The sequence below is a fragment of the Rhamphochromis longiceps genome, linkage group LG16 (assembly GCF_057381845.1).
Source record: "Rhamphochromis longiceps isolate RC_006_pf linkage group LG16, R_longiceps_female_GT1.1, whole genome shotgun sequence".
Lineage (NCBI taxonomy): Eukaryota > Metazoa > Chordata > Actinopteri > Cichliformes > Cichlidae > Rhamphochromis > Rhamphochromis longiceps.
Window position 1 is genome coordinate 23,124,921 of NC_140572.1, and position 21,632 is coordinate 23,146,552.

The 21,632-nt window shown below is 38.1% G+C and overlaps 1 protein-coding gene across 2 annotated transcripts in view; it reads left to right on the forward strand.

Annotated features, from left to right (window-relative positions):
- Positions 1-21,632, forward strand: part of LOC146651132 (obg-like ATPase 1) — a 45,060-nt gene that overhangs the window by 691 nt on the left and 22,737 nt on the right. Inside the window, exons 3-4 of one of the 2 annotated variants that reach the window (XM_085384209.1) lie at positions 3,549-3,692; positions 5,734-5,861. In XM_085384209.1, the coding sequence (XP_085240335.1) occupies positions 3,549-3,692; positions 5,734-5,861 (272 nt within the window). The remainder of the gene's footprint in view (positions 1-3,548; positions 3,693-5,733; positions 5,862-21,632) is intronic. The other variant, XM_085384210.1, reaches the window with a different exon arrangement.

The window sequence follows — 21,632 nt, forward strand, 5'->3', positions numbered from 1 at the left end:
CCTGGAGCCACATGTGTCCCTACTAGCAGGGATCAAACTCCGCAAGAGGTTTTCAAACCAGGTCTTCCCTTGCATGCATCTTAACCCTCTCTCTCAGCTACCCATCCTTTCACAAAGGCTTCAGATGTTACCGTTGTTTCCTTTTTTGAATGTTACAGCAGAAAAGTGTTATAAGGGTAGACCTGGGGCGTCAAGCATCTGCAGCTCATAAAAACCCACGGTGATAAAAAAAAAAAAAAAAGGTTAAAGTTTGCATGCCTTTTGTTTCCTCAATGTCTGGATTTATGACTGCTGAATATTACTATTAAATCAGTGGAAAAAGTAGAAAAAATAAAAGAGCAACACCTTACATGTGGGAGCGTGCTGCATTTGAACTGAATGACAGCATGCAAAAAAAAAAACCCTGCATTCCTCTTACTGTGTACTATTGTTTCTGTCCTTTTACTGAATGAGGGAGTGGGGTTCTTGATTGGTTTTGAAAGCTCACTTATCGCTCTGCAAAGCCCATTGCTGGTCAAAGCTCAGTGTACGTCTCAGGCAGTCTGTGAGTCAAAAGGCTGACATCACGTTTCCATGTCACACCTGGTCAGACAAATCTTTTTTGTCAGCATCTACTACATCTAAGACCTTCAGCAACATCCGTGACATAGTGTAATAACAGTGCAGACCCCACCATGACTTCCCTGTAGGCCCCTTTGAGTTACAGAAAGGGCTACGGTGATACATCATGTTCCTTTTCAGCTGTCATGTTCTCATCACTTTGCCCCTCTGTGAAACTTTTTTTTTCAGTAATTTTCAACAGAACAGTTGTTTTTTCGAGCAGTTTGGAAAGTTTTGGAAAACCAATGGCTTTTGGAAGGACATTGGAAACATTGTCCATGCTCTGTATTGTAATTAGTCAAATGAAAGTAAGCCTTACTGTTTTAGTTAAACTGTGGACAAGCTGGATTTCTTCTTCTGTTCTTTTCTTCTTCTTCTTTTTTAGCAGACACTTATTACTAGAGGGAGGAGATATTTATACAGAGCCTGTTTTCTGCAGCCATTTGTTCACATGTGGTGTGTATTGGTAGCTGTTTTGAAGATTATTGCACACCATCTCATCATCTCTCTAGTGCCCAATGTTTTCGTTTCTTACCCCAGCAAAACCACAATGTCTTCCTGGGTTAAGAAGTAGAACTCACTGAGGTTGCGGCCTGCCATACCACGTTTATGTCAAAGTACAACTTGTCAACCCTCCTATGGTTTCTTCCTGAATGAACTATGTTCAGATGCCAGCCAGCTGTTAGTTGGGCGTAACTGACCACTCTTCACACATTGGAAACTCGAGAGTGTGATTCAGCCAGCCTTTCAGCTATTCCTACACTTAGACCACAGCACATGCTCACTGTGTTTACTGCCATTCTCCTGCTCATAGGCTGGAAAAAAGTTTATTCTTGTCTGTTAAGGCTTAGAGAAACACACTATATGGTCTGCATAAAATCTCTTTCACTTCTCTTATGCTACCAATACACAGTATCTACCTTTTGCCTTATTCCGCAGCTCCATTTGACTTAGAAGGCAATGTAAAAACAAGACAATAACTGAATAATAACCTCAGATTGGTATGCCTTATATAAGCTATGCATTTTCAGCTGTTTTTATATAGTGAGTGGAGAAATTTGTCCAACTGTGTCATTATGACAATGAATAAGACCGTTTGCATGATGCTAGCCAAGATTATCAAGATTAAAAAGGCATTCAGACAGAAGAACTGACCAGTAGACTATCATGAGAGTCTTAACTTCTGATATGACTTGTTAAAACAAGCATCCATTGCTCAAAGCATGTATATCCTGCAGAGATATAAATCCTTGATATACACCAAGTTACATGTTTGCACCAATCAAGGTGGAACCTCCCCGCAAAAGAAAAAAAAAGTTAGTATGTCACCATGTGCATGTGCTTTTGTCTCCCCTTCTGGCAGTGAAGAAATTACAGAAACACTTCCATCAGAAACTTTTCCTGGATACTTGCTAGATTCCCCCCCCCCCCCCCCCCCACACAGTCCTAGTTAGTGTAGCCTACCTTATCTCCATTGTTCCATTTCCACCACTTGTTGATTGGCTCAAACTGCACGTAGAAACTAAAGCTGCAATCAGCACCAGCGATGTCTAGGAAACAGTTTATTTAAAGGAAAGCGGAAGTGTATGAAATGTCTTTTTATGTTATATAAACACTGAACCTATGGCGCCTGATGCACCGCCTTTTGACACTTCTGACACCACCTGCCAAGCGAGAGAAAACATACCTCAAAGCCCATCGCACTACAGTTGGCATCATTTCAAGGAAACATAGCATTCAACCTGGAAAATGAGCTCCAGGTTTAAAACTCTAATATACTGTGAATTACCAGGATCCTTACCTTGCACTGATGGGTTTCACCAGCATTGTTGGACTAAAATCGAACTTGAATGAAAATGAAATTTAGATGTGAAAGTTACAAACTGTAGCTTTGACTTTATATTTACCAGATGATAAACATCCCTTAATATCCCTGTTCAAGTTCACATTTGGGCATTTTTTAATTTGAACACCAGTGACACATGCTATCTTTATTAAAAGATGTCTCATAATAACAATCCAGTGAGCAGCGAGAATCCTAGCCTATGCTAGCTAGTCATGAGATGTTTACCTTTAGCTCCGTAGCGGAGCTCTTTAACACATTTGTTTGAGTTACTGCACTTTAAATGTAAGTGTTAGTCTTTCACTAAAAAGATTGATTGATTTCATAGCTACAAATCTTGACTTCCTAGTTTCCATAACCCACCAGCTGAAAAAACACCCAAACTCTGGCTGCAAACTACTAATCTTCTTTTTGTTTTTTCTTTTACTTACTGTCACATCACCCTCAGATTTGCACTGCAGCAAGTGTGTGCATTGCTGTGCTGTTCTCTATATTAAGCATTAAAGTCTACACCTGAGAGATGTTTTAGTGTTACTTTTCTTTTTTACCCAAGGTGACCCGGGAAAAGCTTCAAGTATGTTAGAAAATCAATCTAGCTTTATATAAGGAATTAATACATGCACTTTGGCAGTCTCAAGCAATTTCATGCCTATAGGACTTAACAAACAATAATTTCAATGTGAAGCACTGAGTGAGGGGATAAAGATGGAAAGTCCTGGATTATGCCATCATTACTCTTAGACACTCACCATTGTCTGTAGATTTTGAAGTACACTCGAGCTGCTTGTGCCATAGAAAATAAATCTCTCTGTGATCACAGCATGAGGCTGCATTTTGTGAGTCCTGTTCAACAGCCAGTCGAATCCATTTACAGCAGATCTATTATGGGATTATCTAACCTTGTAATTGACGCAGGATTTTATATTCAAGAGCTCAAATATTCAGCCTGTTAGCGCAACCTTTTCTGCCTCGTGTGCAGATTAAAAAACAACAACTTCATTTTGCATAAATAACTGACATGTTTTAGGATCATGCTATTGAACCGCCAGACCCTACACTGCAGCACTTTTAGATGCCTTGACCTCACTGCTGTTTTTATTTTCAGTAAGTCAACCTTTTTCAACGTGCTGACAAAGAGTCAGGCTGCGGCTGAAAATTTCCCCTTCTGCACCATTGACCCAAATGAAAGCAGAGTGCCCATTCCAGATGAACGCTATGATTTCCTCTGCCAATTCCATAAACCTGCCAGGTATGAGGTCTCATCGTTCCCGTATTATTCACACTTCAGATCTGTAGTCTCTGACAGTCCCCTTGCTATAGGTATGAGAAAACGTATACCAATGTTGTTGACATGTAGCTGTGAGCTTTTAGATTGCTTCTCTGCTTCTTTCAAAGAAGAGCCAAAGCATCTTTCATCACCTGGTTATCATACATACTCATGGAAACTGCTTAAGCAGGTTCAATTCAGATTTCCTGCGCTATGTTGTATATTAGATATACCGTAGCCATATGCATAGATGACACTTTTTATTACTAATTATCCCTCTAACCACACAATTAAACCTCCCCACCTCTCACAAGGTCACGCAAATGATATTTTGCATGTTTCTTATTTAAAGAATATAATTTAAAAACAACCATAAGCATTTTGAATTGATTCTGAAAATTATTACCTGTGCATCTAAAAGCCTCATATATGTTATTCTTAAGTGCCATAGACCTGCAGTGTTGTTCAGATTATAACAAACGCATCAGTGAGCCATTCTGCTGTCATAACCTTCCAATCAACCAAATACCATTTATTAATTATGTCTTATATTTGGTCTTGTCTTAGTACTACTTTAAGTGTCTATTGGCAGTGAACATTGGACTACAATACTTTTAATAAGCTGTCATTAATACGCGTGTGTGATCCTTAAAATGAATCTGTTGTCACTTTTATATTAATGTCATTTACAGTACTGTGCAAAGGTCTTGGGCCACCCCTCATTACTTTATCTTTTGTTATAAAAATGAGAAATAGGTGCAAATGCAGCATATAAGATAAAAAAAAGAGTTTATATTACTCTAATGAGCTTGAAAGTCAATATTTGGTATGGCCAGCTTTATTCTTCTACACAGCTTTCTTGTAATTTCTTTAAGTACTGTTCCAGGCTTCTTGAAGGACATTCAAATCTCCTCTTTGGATGTTGGCTGTGTTTTGTTGTGTTTTCACACACTGCTTCAATAATGTTGAGGTCCATGGTCTGTGGAGGCCAATCTATGACGGTGTGTTTTTCTATCATGGCAGAGCCTCCACCGTGTTTGGTACTGCTGGATATGTACCTCAACAATTTCTCCCTTTCTTTTAAGTGGCTTCTTGATAGCCTTCCCTCTGAAGCCATTTCTGATGAGGCTTCTTTGGACAGTAGATAGATTAACTAAAGGGTATAGGGTAAATATGGTATAGGTTAACTATATTTCCCCACTAATATCTCTTTACCCACCACCTTATTAGTACAGAAAATTATATTTTATGCATGAAAAACTCTGTTCTCCTTGGAATCATTTTTAGAAATTGGAACAAATTGGAAGTTTTCGATTAACAAAATGCCTAAAGATTCCATTTAAAACTGGTTATTTGCTAAGTTGTCTGTTATGAATGAGCACAACACTGCTTCCTCCCTTGAGTCAGATGCTTTTTTATGTTTGAATGAATAATAGTGTCAGGTGGCTTTATAAGCAAAAAAAAAAAATCATTCCTCTGAAAAGGGTCAGATATATAGTCTGGACTGAAAATGAGTGAAAAGCAGCCAAAAACCTTTAGAAAGTGAAGAACTATGACTCGAGTCAACTGTAACAAAAAATAGAAGAAAGTCTGGCTCGTTTGAGGCAACACATGAAAAATCAGAGGTAGCTCAAGACTTTAGCACAGCACTGTAAAAAATTAATAAAGTAAAATCTAGAAAAATAGTTTACTCTTACTCTGAAATGTGGGTAGATCCTGCTTTTTAGTGACTTGCGACTTGAATAACATTGTCATTGTAACATTATTATAATCTGATACTTTGTCTGCCTCGTACTACACCATCAGCTTTCAAATTTCACAGCACTTTATATTATATTGTAGTAGAAAACAGCAACACATCAACCAGGACATCCCCCCCTCCTGTGATCCATTAACCTGAGTGTACTTCATATTGAATTGTATTGGACTGAAGCACAAAAATATGTTGTTTCCATTTTCATCTGAATTATCTGACTGTTTCCTTTTTTTTTCTTTATTTATTTTATTGCTTCTTTGGTTGCAGCAAAATCCCAGCTTTTCTTAATGTTGTTGACATTGCTGGTCTGGTGAAAGGTGCTCATGCTGGCCAAGGCCTGGGAAATGCCTTCCTGTCCCACATCAACGCCTGTGATGGCATCTTCCACATGACACGTGAGTATATATGTGCATATACATATAAATATATTTGGGATTTCGTCATTAGGAAATCATAAAATACTTAATATATAATATTTCATAGTAGTGCTAAAACAGTTGCACGGGCAACATTTGATAATACCAGGACTCCAAAACCAGACATCTGAAAGCAGCAGTTTTAGTGGAGTTTTGCTAGCGGGGCATCTTGTGTGGTCGGTGCCAAGATGAACATACCAGTCAGAATTAATGAAGTCAGGCCAAACCTCACATTCCTACTGGGAGGCTCCCTCAATGAGAATCACAGTAGTGGGGAGTGCCTGGTTTCGACTTCACACAATCAGTAGCATATTCTGAGGGCTGGAAACATCACAGGACTGTTGAGAAGGAGCGCTCCTTATTATTGTAACATGATCCCTAATGCCACTTTTGATTAGGTTTGGTTACAGAAGAGGTAAGTAAGTTATTAATAAATAAAATCTATGAAATTTTGTCCTTTCTTTGTTTGTTTAAAGAAAACCCAGTAAATCTATTCTAATCTATTGTCACCTATATCTAATGTTACTAATGATGTTGTTTATTTGCTATGATTCTAAACGCTGCCTGCTGCTACTGTGAAAGTGCAAATGTAATTATCTCATCAAATTATTCCCAGTCTGGCCCTCAGCGAGACAGCCTTCAAACCACTTTCTAAGTCTTCTCCTGCCTCCAGTTCTTCTGTGTCTCTGACATGGTCTTTGTCTTAGACAATTAAAGTGTTACACGCTAGAATAATTCAAATTACAGCAACTGAAATGAATGCAGAGGCCCCATTTAAAAATAGCTGAATTTCTTTGCTGATTGTATGCTGTTATTGACTTTCCCACTGTGTGAAAGGAGCTCTGATTAAAGTCGGCTGTGACAGGCACAGCGCAGACAGACAGAAAGGGTTAAGATTAAGGCCATTTTTCTATATTGTTCCTAGTTGTCTCTGTGTATCACTGGCAAACATATTACTTCTGTTTCAGTGCAGTTTTCAAACAGCATTGCTGCATGGTGACTCTGTAGTATGTGAGACGTGGAGCTAGCAGACCACCTGCTGTAACTTAGTAATGATTTACAGAATGGATGAGACGTGTCAGGTGAGGTTAACTTTTGTCAGCTCAGTTTTTATGGACTTTTTCTGGAATCACAGGCATATAATCCTTTTGTTTTTTTTGCTCTTACAATAAATCTGTTGGTCTGCTACTGATGAACTCACCCTTTGGTTTCCTATATATATCTATATATCTATCTATATATATAGATATATAGATATATACTGTATATACTATATATTTTTTTGTTTTAATTTTTAGCAAATCAAAGGAAAAAGACAGAATTAATTCTGCTCCCAAGGACTCTTTTGGATATTCCTCCATGCCACTTACTGCTGTCCAAGAGACACATCACTGAACCACACCATTGTAGTCATGGACATATTACTTTATTATGCAAAAAAATCCATACTAGTCTATTTACAAACAACCTTATGCACTGATATAAAGATAATATAGATAATAGATAATCACTTTTATCATCTTAGAAAGTGGTTTGTTCCACATGCGTGTATATTCAGTTCTGTTTACACCTCTTCACAAGTTTTTGGAGTTCTTACCACAACTTGCTGATTTGGGGCTGAATTTCTTTGAACTAACTGCAGTTTGTTCAGTACAGTGAATATTAAAACATTACTAACTCCCAAAATGAAAGTATCACATGTACAAGGTATTGAAAAGAAAAGATACAGACAGCACTGAAAGAGATACTGACAGAGATGACAGTAATCAACAGATGATAATGCAATCCAATCATCTGATATCGAGGCACTGAGCACCACAAACAGAACTACAAGAAGCCTGAGGGTTCAGCTGCAGTCAGTGCTCTGCAGTGCCAACTGAGGCAAAGTGTAGATGAAGCAGTGGATGTTTTGGAGCCAATGCTGCAGGAGCTAAAAGATGGGGAAGGCTAAAATGGCCTGTGTATGTTATAGCTACTACAGTTTCCCAATATAGCCGAGGGCTAGATTGTTGAACGCTTTCCTTGGTGAAAACATAAACTGGCAGCAGAACTGAGGATGCAGCTAATGTTTACGGTGCAAGCTGCTGTGTGTTCATGAGCATGCTAAGTGGCCACAGACAAATAAGCTAAAATAGGACTGTTTCATTTTTAATAAACAATATGGCATATCCTGATAAAACTGTAGTTTTTAGCAAATGTTACACAAACAAGTTTAAATAGTGCTTTTATTGGAGATTGCTTTCATGTCTGTTCAGGAGTCATTTATTTATTCATGCAGTGTTTAGCAGAGCTAAAGTGGTGTCACTCAATGCATAGCTGTGACTCATAGGTTAAATTAGACACTCTGCTATCTACACTCACTGACCGCTTTGTTCAAATGCTCGTTAATGGCAATATCTAATCATCCAATGACATGTCAGCAGTGTAATGCATTTAGGCATGTAGACATGTTCAAGATGACCCGCTGAAGTTCAAACTGAGCATCAGAATGGGAAAGAAAGTTGATTTAAGTGAATTTGGTTGTGGCATGGTTGTTGTACATAGTGTCTGAGCATAGGGAGAAGAATCACAGCTTACAGTAATTTCTAATGTGAGCTTCAGTAGATTTTCTTAGTTTACATGCTGTGATCAGCTGACCTGCTGCTCTTTGTGGATTTACACAACTGAGTTCAACAAGATGTCAGCAGCTTCACGAGCTATCCTGGCTGATTTCCATCTCATACACGGACACTGACACTATATATTTTTTATACTATCTTTATACTAGACAGTGCGAAGTTGGTATAATGTTGGAATTCAGTGAATTAATCTAAGTAACATCATTTTAAATGCAGATTATTCTCTGCTACACTCTATGTAACCTAACTCTGACCATGAACATCACAGCCACTGTGTGCCAGTCCAACACTATACTAACACAAAGTTAGTATAGTGTGGTTTGTTTTGCAGAATAAAAGACATCACACACAGATCCAATATGTGATAAAATTATGAGATTACATGTAAGCTTTAAATTTGCAGTTTATTAAGCATCACTGAGCAGTCCTTACCTTTTAATCTCTTCTTCCTTTCCTGTCTTTTCTTACATCTTTCTTTATCTCTGAGTGAAGTTATCTCACATTCTTTGCTTTGGAGACCTGACAGGACATTGGGTAAAAAATAAACACAGAAGCAACATGGGATTTTTTTCTCCAATGTCCCTTGTGGGTTTCCATACTTTTCACTTCCTGTGAAATATAGCAGTTGGACCTTTAGCTATCAACACACTGTGCAACAAACTGCACACAAACAGTTTGTGTGTTTGCTGATGTTTTTTGAGCTGATAGAAACATTGAACATTTGAAATTACCTCCCACTTAAAAAAGTCACTCCCTTCATGCTTCCTCCTTCCTGTATTAGTGATTAAGCCTGGTGGTGGTTTTATAGTATATGGGATATTTGGGCTACTCAGTATCAACTGAGCATTGCTTAAATGTCACAGCCTACCTGAGTATTCCTGTTGATTATGTCCATCTTGTTATGACCACAGAGTACCCATTCACTGATCGCTGCCTCCAGCAGGATAGCGTGCCATGTCACAAAGCTCAGATCATTTCAAACTGGTTTCTTGAACATGAAAAGAAATTCACTGCAGTCAGATGACCTCCACAGACACCAGATCTTAATCCAATAAAGACCCTTTTAAGCACTTTGAGGTCAGGGAGAGTAGAAAAGCGCTATATAGGAATGAGTCCATTTACCTTTGAGATGTGATAGAACAGGAGCCTCTCATTATGTATGTGCAACCAACAAATCTGCAAAACTGTGTGATGCTGTCATGACAACATGGACTAAAATCTGTTTCCAGGACCTTAATATATATGTATATATATATATATATATATATATATATATATATATATATATATATATATATATATATATATATATATATATATATATATATATATATATATATATATATATATGACCTGGATGAGTGTGAACCTACACAAAGATATATCACTTTAAAAACAACAACAATAAAAACATATATTTTGCATCTTATTTTAAACAGCATGACCAGATTGTTGTCATTTTTGTGAGCTGTATATTAGTAATACTTTCATGGGTTATATGTGGTTAAAACGACCCAAAGTTGGGCCAAATGTAAAAACTAGATCCACACGCAAAACCAACTCTTTTGTTTCTAGTCGCACAAAGAAGACAAACATTCCTGACAATCGGAAATAGAAATCGAAAGCTTCTCTGTGTGTGTCTGTGTGTGTGTGTCTTCAACTATCTGTTCTGGCATACCATTGTTTCCCACCTTTGTGAAGTCCCTGGAAACAATGTGGTTTGTTTCACAAGTTAACCATTAAACATACCCGCTTTTGTTTTGTAATTATATCTATCTGGTGTTAAGCAGACTGCAATGCTGAAGCCACTGCTTTTATATAGCTTGATTATATGGTTGTGAGGAATCGCACTTTTTTGTGCCTGGAGTGGTATGTTTTGGAGTTTATATAGACACTATAGAGAGAGATTAATCAAGAAAAAAGGTCAGTGCAATTTAATGATCGGCCTGAACCTAATGAAACTTTAAATATCAGAACAATTTTCTGTCTGGTCTTATTTTGCCGTATTTCCTTGTCTGTTAAGGGCTATAACTGTAACTTTTTCCAGGCTGTAGTAAAAACGTATTTTCCTTTGATTTTGGGTCCGTACATTATGAATATTTTTCTTCCCCTAATACCTTTGAAAAGGCTGTTTAAACGGAGGATTTGCTTTTAACAATGCCTTCCAAAATCTATTAGAGCACACGGTGACATCCTGAAAGCCGATTCTGCTGAATGCACGCCGTTTCCTGGTCTCCCAACAAAATACTTTGCAGTCTAACTGTTCCCAGCCCTTTTGCACTGACTGGAAAGTGTTTGGATCGTTACTGTCTGTGACAAGACACAGACATGTTCTACTTCATCTACTCCTCTGTTCCCCGCTATAACTCTGCCAGCCCACCTGGCCTTATTCCCAGATGTTTGGTTTCCAGCAATTAGATGTTTGAATGCTCACACAGTGCCCCACATCACTGCAGGAAACCTCTAGTTCACTTCTAATGAAGACTTATTTATGGTTGCACGGCACTCGGGAAGAATCTAGCCTAAAGATACCGGGTGCATTTAATCTTCAGGGACTTTCTTTGGTTGTGAGCAGCAGACTGGAAAGTAGCTGTTATTTTTGGCAACTTTTCTTTTACTGTGATAGCGATGCTTTCAGCACCTGAATTCCTGGTTAAGTTGAGGTTTTCCTACTGCCTGAAGGTTCAGTTTAAACATTTAGAAAAATAAAGTCGATCAATCAAATGAGATCTTAGTTATGATAGCAGTGTAGATGTTACATAGCTGTGGCCTTTGTGGAGCTGATGTTGTCTATTAATTTGTAAGTTATCGTTTGATGCCATGCTAGTAGTAATTAGTTAGCATCTGCAGAGTGTTGTTGGCAAATCAAAACATACAATAACATCAGCGTGTATATTGGGAAGTTGTGAAGAACAATTTTAGCAGTTCTATTCATAGCTGTTTTTTTTTGTGGTGTTACAAAAGTAAAAATGTATTCATTAAAAAATAAACATGAATGTTTTGAAAAAAATCTTCAAAGTATTGAAGAAAACTGGATAGCTCACAAAACATATGATAAAGAAAAGCTTTTTTTTTCTATGAGCTTCCACAGGCATTTGGGTTTTTGACCTTAAAACATGAACATGAACATTACTGCACTTCTCCAGTTAAGACTGCCAGCCATTTATAAGTCAGCACATATAAATGGGATAAAAAATATCATATGACACTTCTTGACTTTCCAGATGCTACTGGAAAAAGGAGATTCTAAGGTTTGTGATGGTTAGAAAAATCTCGTTTACTGTTCAATTTCCTCCTTAACATTTGCTAAGGAGGAAATTGAACAGTAAGAAATGTTAAAGAGGAAAACTGACATTACAGACCAGTGTGCATCATGTAATGAATGAAGAAATTGCAGTTTGGCCATTACGCTAAAGGAACAGCGCTTCCTGGCTCTGATATATCCTCTTCTGGTTGTTTTTCAAGCTCAAAGTTAGAACCAAAGTTAAGACTCCCCGGCCAAGAAATAATCCAGCACTAATATCCCTGAATTTCATGTTTTTGATTGGATTAAAAACACAAGATACCATGTTTTCATTCGTAGGATTTAGTTGAGCAGGTAAAGTAGATTTTGGTTCCGTTTGGCAGAGCCAGGAAATGGCTTTTCCTTGCTAACAGTCTGTATGCTATGCTGCTTTATATTTACACAGTTGGTGCTGTTTGAGACATGTACAGATCTTTGCATCTACTGCAACCTTTACTAGAAAAAAGTTGATAAAGTCTGTACACATTGCAAACTAGATGCACAGTTAATGCACTGCGAATCAGAGCTTAGTTAGAGACCAATAACCAATGAACTTCTTTAATTCTGAGGATAAGTCATGTACTTAGTTTGAAGTCTTAGACACCTGGAAAACATAATTTATACTGCTGTTGTATAATCTGCAACTCACCGAGTGCAATATTACAAAGGCACTGGGTGGACTCCAAACTAGCTTGCATGAATGTAATAATTTTGTTAAGTCTATTAAAAATGTAATATTCATGATGTAAGACTAAATTCCTTAATTTCTTTTGTTTTTTAGACTTTGAAGGTGCAGGTCAAATCATCGTTTATTGGGCTATAATGTAAGGTGTAAGTATATTCATATATAGCTGATAATGTAAGTTTGAATTTTAAGCAGGAGCAGGTTGGATTATTCCAACCTATTGTAAGTGAAGGTAAAAGGTAAAGACAAATGAAGGGCAAGTTAGTTAAAAGAATCAGGAATTCATCAAAAACTTTGGGAGAGCTTTTATCTATTTCAGTTGTGGGTGGTGGAAGTTCTGGGATTCAAATCAAAATACCTTAAAAGTGACAAGATCTACAAAAAGTTGATGATTTAAAGACATTCTTTGCCTTCACTGACTTCCACATGAGTCACCCTTATCTGATGAATTCATGAAGGCAGGCGATGGCAGGTTAGTGAGACGTTTGTGTTTGTTTATTGCATCGTTCAGACGTCATCCCACACTTTGCTTAATGCTCGCAGTGAAAAAATCAAACCGATTGTTTAGCTACAGGCACTACAAGCAAACTGGATCAGCTATTCAGACAGAGATGATTTATGGCTGACTTGCCTCCCCACAGACGCCAGTAATGGCTGTTCTCCAAGAATTCAGCCCTATCACTCACCAGCTCACAAATTCTTAAACTTGACTAACGTCCAATAGACGTCACCTGGCCCAGCGTGCTCACCGTGTATGATTTTGTCAGCCGCTCAGTTGCAAAATCTTCTGTTGAACTAAATTAACTTTCAAAAGCTTTGGTTGTTTTTCTAAAAGCAATTTTAATTTTGTTAGCAGCCTTTTGTTAATAAAATAATGAAAAACACAGTGAAAACATGTGAAAACATGTACACATCGTGCAACATTACAGCACAAATACATAAACAAGTGTCCTGATTAATGTGTTACATGTGGTCTCTTGTCCAAAAAATAACTAAAAGTACACAAACTAGGGTATGTAATTGAGTTTATTTAGCTAATAGTAAACATATGCAGTAAAACTATTTTGTTTTTAGAGTAATATCTTTTATTTTCTTTCATGTCAAGGTGTATTTTCCCCCCCTTATCAGAACAAGTAAAGCAACAATATGTGAGTCAGCTTTAATATTGAAAGCATTTGTGAATTAATACTTCCAGACTTGCCTTTCCCATGGAAAATAAAAAAATAACCATATAAATTCATTATGAAACATCGAGTCCTGATTAACAATTAAACAGCAGGGGGATGTAGCTTTTAGCAAACATTACAAAAACATAAGCATACGGCATTTTGGTGGGAATTTTTTTAAATTTATAGCAGTAGCATCATGAACATTTGGAACTCTGTTAACAGTGTGTGGGCCAACGTAGGCAAATGCAGAGGAAGTAATAAAAAGATACAAAGATAAACATTAAAAGAAAATACATATTTTTGTCTTTTTTAGTGATTTTCCCCCTTTTTCCTATAAGCTATGCTAAACAGTAAAATGAGCGTAATGAGTCCAGTCATGTTCTCACTAGCTTAGAAAATGTCAAATCATCAATGGCGTGTAATATAAACAGACTAAGAGAATCTCAGTGTGCTAACACTCAATATTGAAAAGCATTAAACTAGATAATATTCTTTATTGGAAATCATTGCAAAGGCTCGAGAATGCTTGTGAAAATTACCATAAGTGAGCATAAGCTCCAGTGCAAGTGGAATTGGCAAACTGTCCTGTTGTCTGATAAATCACTTTTATATAAAATCAATTTTATATAACATTATGAAAAACAAAAAACAGGCAAACAAAACAAAACAAATTAACAAAAAAAAACATTTTAAGGACAAATCATTGTAAAACTTAGGGGACGTCTACAACGGAACCATTGTTTTGTAGCTGAAAGTTGGTTGCTGAGGAAAATTTCAACCTCCAGTTGCCTAGGCAACCTTGTATTTACAGTCTTGTCAAATGTTGATCCAGGGTATCCTTCACTATCACTGTCACTTTATTGGTTTCCCTCAGAGTTGACAGAAGTCTAACCGGGGACCTGTCCATAAGTTGCCAAAAGTCAGCGACTTTCTGTGTTCTCTGGTCACCACATCGCTGAGAATTTATTCCAGTGTGGAGGCCCCTTCACGCCTGAATTATTTTTCTACAGTAAATTTATGTAGAGCCTATGATACAGCCTGTACAAGTGGTAGAAGCCTTTAACAGCATTTATACCTTTAAGGGCCTCCTTAGATTTCTAGGGAAGTGCACAACAGCTTGAGTTTGGGAGTAATGTTACACAGAAGTATACATTCCCTGTTAGGCATTGTAGATGATAAACAAAGCAATTTAAAGCTGAAAACTACACAGTAAAAGCAAATCAGATGTAATTTTGGCACATTAAAACAAGTTGCGTATAGGATTAAAATCAAAGTCTACACAGTGTTGTATTCAGATTAAATAGTTTACAAGGAGAAAATGATCTACTTTCCTCGCCATTCTTTTGCAATGATTCACCTTGTACAGCCGCCTTGCTGGGTCCTGCCACCTGCCTTTCTTTCTATTCACTGGTAAAAAGTAATAATTGTTCATTTAAACTGGTGATAAAAAAAAAAATTCCTGACATGTATGCGAATCTTTGCTTTTCTAAGCTGTTGTTTTAACCAATACTCAAACTTTAAAATCTCCACCATTTAGTTGCCGTGGGATCGTCCTCCTTTTGTGTGTTTTCAGGCTGTGTCGAGGTGCTGTCACAGCATTTAAATGAGCATTTTGCTTCAGCGAGAATGAAGAGTTTTTGTCAGCCTCCACTCATCATGGATGATTAGAGAAAAATGTCTACCCATCTTGACTGGAGATCGCCACAGCTCCAGATAACATGCTCGGTGATTGAAGGTCGCAATATTTTGAATTCTAATGGGCCTGCAAGATGAATTGCCTGAAATAGACTGTAGAATCTTCCTGCTTCCTCCCCATGCCCCCCTTGCCTGTCCGCTGTGAAAAGAACCACTGGGAATGGCAAGGCCCGATGATCATAGAATTATTGGATGGTGATTCTAAACCCTTCAAAAGGGAGTTGCTATGGAGATCTCGTTCCAAACTGTGAAATGATTCACCTTTGAAAGGCTGGAGGGCCTGAAAGCTGAACACATCATTGTTCAGGTGGCGGTTGGTTAGGAAATTGCTGGTGTCTGTGCAATCAGCGGCACTATAGTAGTTAGGGATCTAAAAAGGTTTGTTCTCTGAATGATGTGGGACAACAGTGGTCTGCATATGACAGTTCCTTTCAATCAAGGCACTCTCACGCTCAGCGGTTTAACAAAATGAATGAAATGACAGAGGTTAAGCTAATGATAAGTGAATTAATACCGTTGTTTCTGTCTGTAGTCAGTTCGGGAGAACAGACTACCCACAACATTCAGTTTTCAGCTGCACACGGATCAGACATGTCTGAACGACTTTTCCCTACACATATATACTTTTTCACTCTGTGATATGAAACCTGGTGGAAAGATGCACTTTTAAAACTCAGTTTACCATTAGATTTTTCAGCTGTCAGTAGATTACATAGGAACTGGAGGCACTCTGTGAGGTACAGATATTCATACTATTGAGGACTATGATCTATTTTTAGCTGGAATCATGTAGAAAACATGAGTATATCTCTGAAGGGCTACAACCCACTATTTTCAGAAATCAAACTGCTTTTTAGCAGCCAGTGTATTTGCCGTAATTGATATTGGCTGAGAAACAAGGCAGAATCTTCCACAAACTCTGTTACTGAAGCCATGTGCTACAGATATGGCTGTCAGTTTCATGCATCTTAAAAAGAATGTCAAGAAGATATCTCCTGAATGAACATAAATACCCGTATGTGTATTGCCTGTGTTTTTATGTCGGGAAGACATCCATAATGTGCTTTTCCTGACAGACTCATAAAATAGCTTTTACTGCTCTAAATACCAGGAGAATTGCGGCACTGAGTTTGCATGAACATTTTAAGAGCAGCATGAGGAATGCAAGTTCTTCAGATGTGCTCTTACCTATCTTGCATGTGAAAACATGCACAGGAAGTTAGAAGTCAATGAATACTGTAATTTGACTGAATTATGTTGACCACATATCCTCCCAGGTAGCAACATCAGAGGAAGCAGCTCAATCAGTATTGATCTTGACTTGACTCAGATGACTTTCTCGTCTGTGTACCTGGCAGATAAGTATTGTTGTTGTGTTAAACTTGGTATTTGTGAATTTTGTTGATGTGAAGTTTTGAAGAAAAAAAAAAAGGTTTCTTCTGTTATTTTGGGGGGTTTTTTTGGTTTTGTCTTCTTAAATACTTTTCATTTATAAATATCACTTTGAGTTCTATCTTCTGCAGTGCTGCTGTAATTTTACAGAGTTTAGCCTGATCCCTAATCAAGCCATTGAACACTGCACAACCTCTAGAGACTAATCCTTTTGTTCTGTCAATAAAGGAGCACCTGTTAATGGTCTTTTCATAATGTACACCATTTAAAAAGAAGCAATAAAACTGAACTGCGAGACAAACCTGACTCCTGAAAGTTGGCCTTTCCAACCTCTTCTTTCTTTTTTTGTGTGTTTTTACTGTCTTGCATGTGGTTTTGTGTGGCGCCACAGTTTCATAAGGGCTGTCTTCACTGAGCCCTGCCCCGACCCATTTTTTTAAAGGCTAATTGTGGAGATTGCCCCATCAGATTTCCCTCCTTTCTTTCACTTTGTGCATTTGTTGCCGGGCTCTAAGCCTTGAATGGGAAGGCAGTAGAGTAGATGCAAATGTTAAATTAGGCGAGATTAATTAAAGCAAATTATTTTGGAATATGCGGTAGTCAGCAGAGAGTGGCAGTTGATGACTAAATAGTGAGTGATCAGCTGCTCTCCTTCCTCGAAAGCTTGTTTGAATTTACTTTTTTATTAACATATATAACAATAGTTTAAACATTGTTAATTACTTAAGACATTAAAAAAAATGGGCTTACTTTAGGCATATAGGAACATACATGCATTTTAATGCTTTAATTAAAACCTACACCAGCCAAGACTGGATGTATCTTTGTAAACTTCTATGCTCTAATTAATATGTGCAAAATTAAGGAACAGTTTCCCTCTGCTACACAGTGCAAAACTGTACATCATGATTGTTTATAATGTATGTATATTCTTGCAGCTAACAAAATGATTACATTGCATTATATTTTCTGAGTTCATGCAGACACAATAGCAAATTTTCATTCAATCAGTGCTGAACAGGGAGATGGTAAATTGGAGCAGCAAAACAATAATTCCACTGATTAGCCCCTTTCTGTGTGGCGTAAGTGAACTGTTTATACTGTGGAGTACCTCTGCAAGAGGAGAGGAACCAAAACAGCCTGATTAGGCAAAGAGTAATTGAATAAGTTCATTTCACCATGAGGACAACGCACAGGATGACAGCTTGCACAAAAGTCTACAGCTTCTGTTGACTTGCATGGCTAATAAGATGTTGCTTTTTTTTTGGTTGTCTATCATTTTCTTGTAGAGCTTGATTGCAAAAGTTTGCTTTTATGGAAAACCAAGGATTTATGGCTCCTTAACACAGTGAAAGATATAATATTCTGCGTGTACAGAGGTTTTGGTAAAAGTCAGCATAAAATGTGAAAAAGCTCATTGCTGGTATCAGAGGAACTGGTTCTTATTTGTCAAGTTTATAAAGCAGCATTGTGAGGCTGTACTCTGACATAATGTTGCTCTAAGCTAACAATCGTAACAGTTGTAATGCTAGTTTGAATGCTTTACAGGTATGATGTTTACAGTGTAGCCGTCTAGTTGTAACAATGTAAACTGTGGGGCAGGAGAGAAGCTCAATTGCCAACTTTCATTTGCTCTCCAAAAAGGTCATTGGAGCATGCAACCTAGCATAAAACCTTCCAATACAAATACTTAATATGCATACAACTTAATTTTCCTCATCATGTTTTACTACATTTTTCTTTTTTAATTTAAAATGCAAGAACAAGGCAGATGGAACCATGGGAAATCAGAATATTTCATCAAAAATAAAATCAGTGTAGAACATTTACTTAAAAAAAAACAAACTACTGAGCACCATTTTAGCTACTTTTCTATTATTACCTACTCGGATCCACTCGGCACAGTTCGCCAGAGTTTTCAGGTTTTCCATTAGGTAATAGTACCTGGTATCACATACTTTCTGGTACCTGCTCGACCGGGATCCCAAGTGATCCAAGCAGGTCTTAAAATGTGACATGGTCAGACTGCGTGCCACCGATTGGCTAGTCAGTAGCGTCACTCGATGACTCATGAGAGCGTCTCATTCACAAAAATCAAAACCAACATTTTTGAAACTGGGCAACAAGAGAAATGGCTACAAATAATAAAACCGTGGTCCCTGAGTCTGACAAAAGAGCAGCACCAGATATATTCTCGACCACTGTTAAAGCGTTCATGTCGCATATTAATTACATTAATATCCGAGTCGATCCGTGGCGAGTCGGTCCAAGTAGGTACTAATGAAAAAGGGGGTTTTCAAGATGACGTTTGGCCCTATTACCTATTCTGACTTATAACATAAAAAGTGGCCGCGCAAGAGTTTTAACTCTTAATTGTTTATTAAATATTAGAAAAAAAATATTTAGACTGTTGGTGCCACTCCGTGCCCTTCCTCTGGACACACCCATGCGTAGGTGGCAATAAGATATAATGCGTCTGTTTACTTGGTGTACTTAACAAAGACATCAATTTGTTTTAATTTTAAAGTTCAAACTAAACAAACTTCTCTTTAGGAGCCTCTCAAGTGATCTACATGCGTCACATATGGTGATGTTTCATTGTACAGATAGACCTGAAACTCAGGTATGCTGTTGCTCATCATAGCTATGAATCATCCATATTTCCCATATATGTGACTGTTAGAACTTGTTGAGATTTTATCTCAAAGGGCCCTTCCTGTCGACAGTTCTCCACACATTCAGGTGTCAAAATATGAATATTGATTGTTGATAAAGTTTGGTAAATATACACATTCCAAACATCACTCACCTGACAGCCACTTCCTTGTTGAATGATATGGGATTCCTATTATGCTTCAGTGAAACCTCACGAGTTGCTGTTGTTGACTGATATATGACAATGTGTGCAGCTACAGTGGGGCAAAAAAGTATTTAGTCAGCCACCGATTGTGCAAGTTCCCCCACCTAAAATGATGACAGAGGTCAGTAATTTGCACCAGAGGTACACTTCAACTGTGAGAGACAGAATGTGAAAAAAAAAAAATCCATGAATCCACATGGTAGGATTTGTAAAGAATTTATTCGTAAATCAGGGTGGAAAATAAGTATTTGGTCAATAACAAAAATACAACTCAAGACTTTGTAACATAACCTTTGTTGGCAATAACAGAGGTCAAAGGTTTACTATAGGTCTTTACCAGGTTTGCACACACAGTAGCTGGTATTTTGGCCCATTCCTCCATGCAGATCTTCTCGAGAGCAGTGATGTTTTGGGGCTGTCGCCGAGCAACACGGACTTTCAACTCCTGCCACAAATTTTCTATGGGGTTGAGGTCTGGAGACTGGCTAGGCCACTCCAGGACTTTCAAATGCTTCTTACGGAGCCACTCCTTTGTTGCCCGGGCGGTGTGTTTTGGATCATTGTCATGTTGGAAGACCCAGCCTCGTTTCATCTTCAAAGTTCTCACTGATGGAAGGAGGTTTTGGCTCAAAATCTCACGATACATGGCCCCATTCATTCTGTCCTTAACACGGATCAGTCGTCCTGTCCCCTTGGCAGAAAAACAGCCCCATAGCATGATGTTTCCACCCCCATGCTTCACAGTAGGTATGGTGTTCTTGGGATGCAACTCAGTATTCTTCTTCCTCCAAACACGACGAGTTGAGTTTATACCAAAAAGTTCTGCTTTGGTTTCATCTGACCACATGACATTCTCCCAATCCTCTGCTGTATCATCCATGTGCTCTCTGGCAAACTTCAGACGGGCCTGGACATGCACTGGCTTCAGCAGCGGAACACGTCTGGCACTGCGGGATTTGATTCCCTGCCGTTGTAGTGTGTTACTGATGGTGACCTTTGTTACTTTGGTCCCAGCTCTCTGCAGGTCATTCACCAGGTCCCCCCGTGTGGTTCTGGGATCTTTGCTCACCGTTCTCATGATCATTTTGACCCCACGGGATGAGATCTTGCGTGGAGCCCCAGATCGAGGGAGATTATCAGTGGTCTTGTATGTCTTCCATTTTCTGATGATTGCTCCCACAGTTGATTTTTTCACACCAAGCTGCTTGCCTATTGTAGATTCACTCTTCCCAGTCTGGTGCAGGTCTACAATACTTTTCCTGGTGTCCTTCGAAAGCTCTTTGGTCTTGGCCATGGCGGAGTGTGGAGTCTGACTGTTTGAGGCTGTGGACAGGTGTCTTGTATACAGATGATGAGTTCAAACAGGTGCCATTCATACAGGTAACGAGTGGGGGACAGAAAAGCTTCTTACAGAAGACGTTACAGGTCTGTGAGAGCCAGAGATTTTCCTTGTTTGAGGTGACCAAATACTTATTTTCCACCCTAATTTACGAATAAATTCTTTACAAATCCTACCATGTGGATTCATGGATTTTTTTTTTCACATTCTGTCTCTCACAGTTGAAGTGTACCTCTGGTGCAAATTACTGACCTCTGTCATCATTTTAAGTGGGGGAACTTGCACAATCGGTGGCTGACTAAATACTTTTTTGCCCCACTGTATATTTCAAATCTAACTATACAATGTTTACAAAAATGTCTCATAAAGACGCTCTATCCGTTTGGGTACAATTATTCAAGTAGCCTACAATTTTGAAGCACTTTTCATGTAGGACTGGCTGTAAAAATACTGAACATATTCATATTATGTAATAACTGATAATTGATTTATTGTTGAATAAAGCAAATATGCATGGCTTGGAGTGAAAAGGAAAACAAAAGAAAGTTGTTTGTGCATGCTGTGGATATTTGACATGGTTTCCATTGTTTGTGTGTAAGAGGACAGCTATAAAGAATTCCAGTAATTAACAGTGAATGGTTGTTAAGGCCTCACACACAGGCCTAGAGAGTGGAGCCTTTGTGACTTCCTGACAATCGCCAGTTGAAAA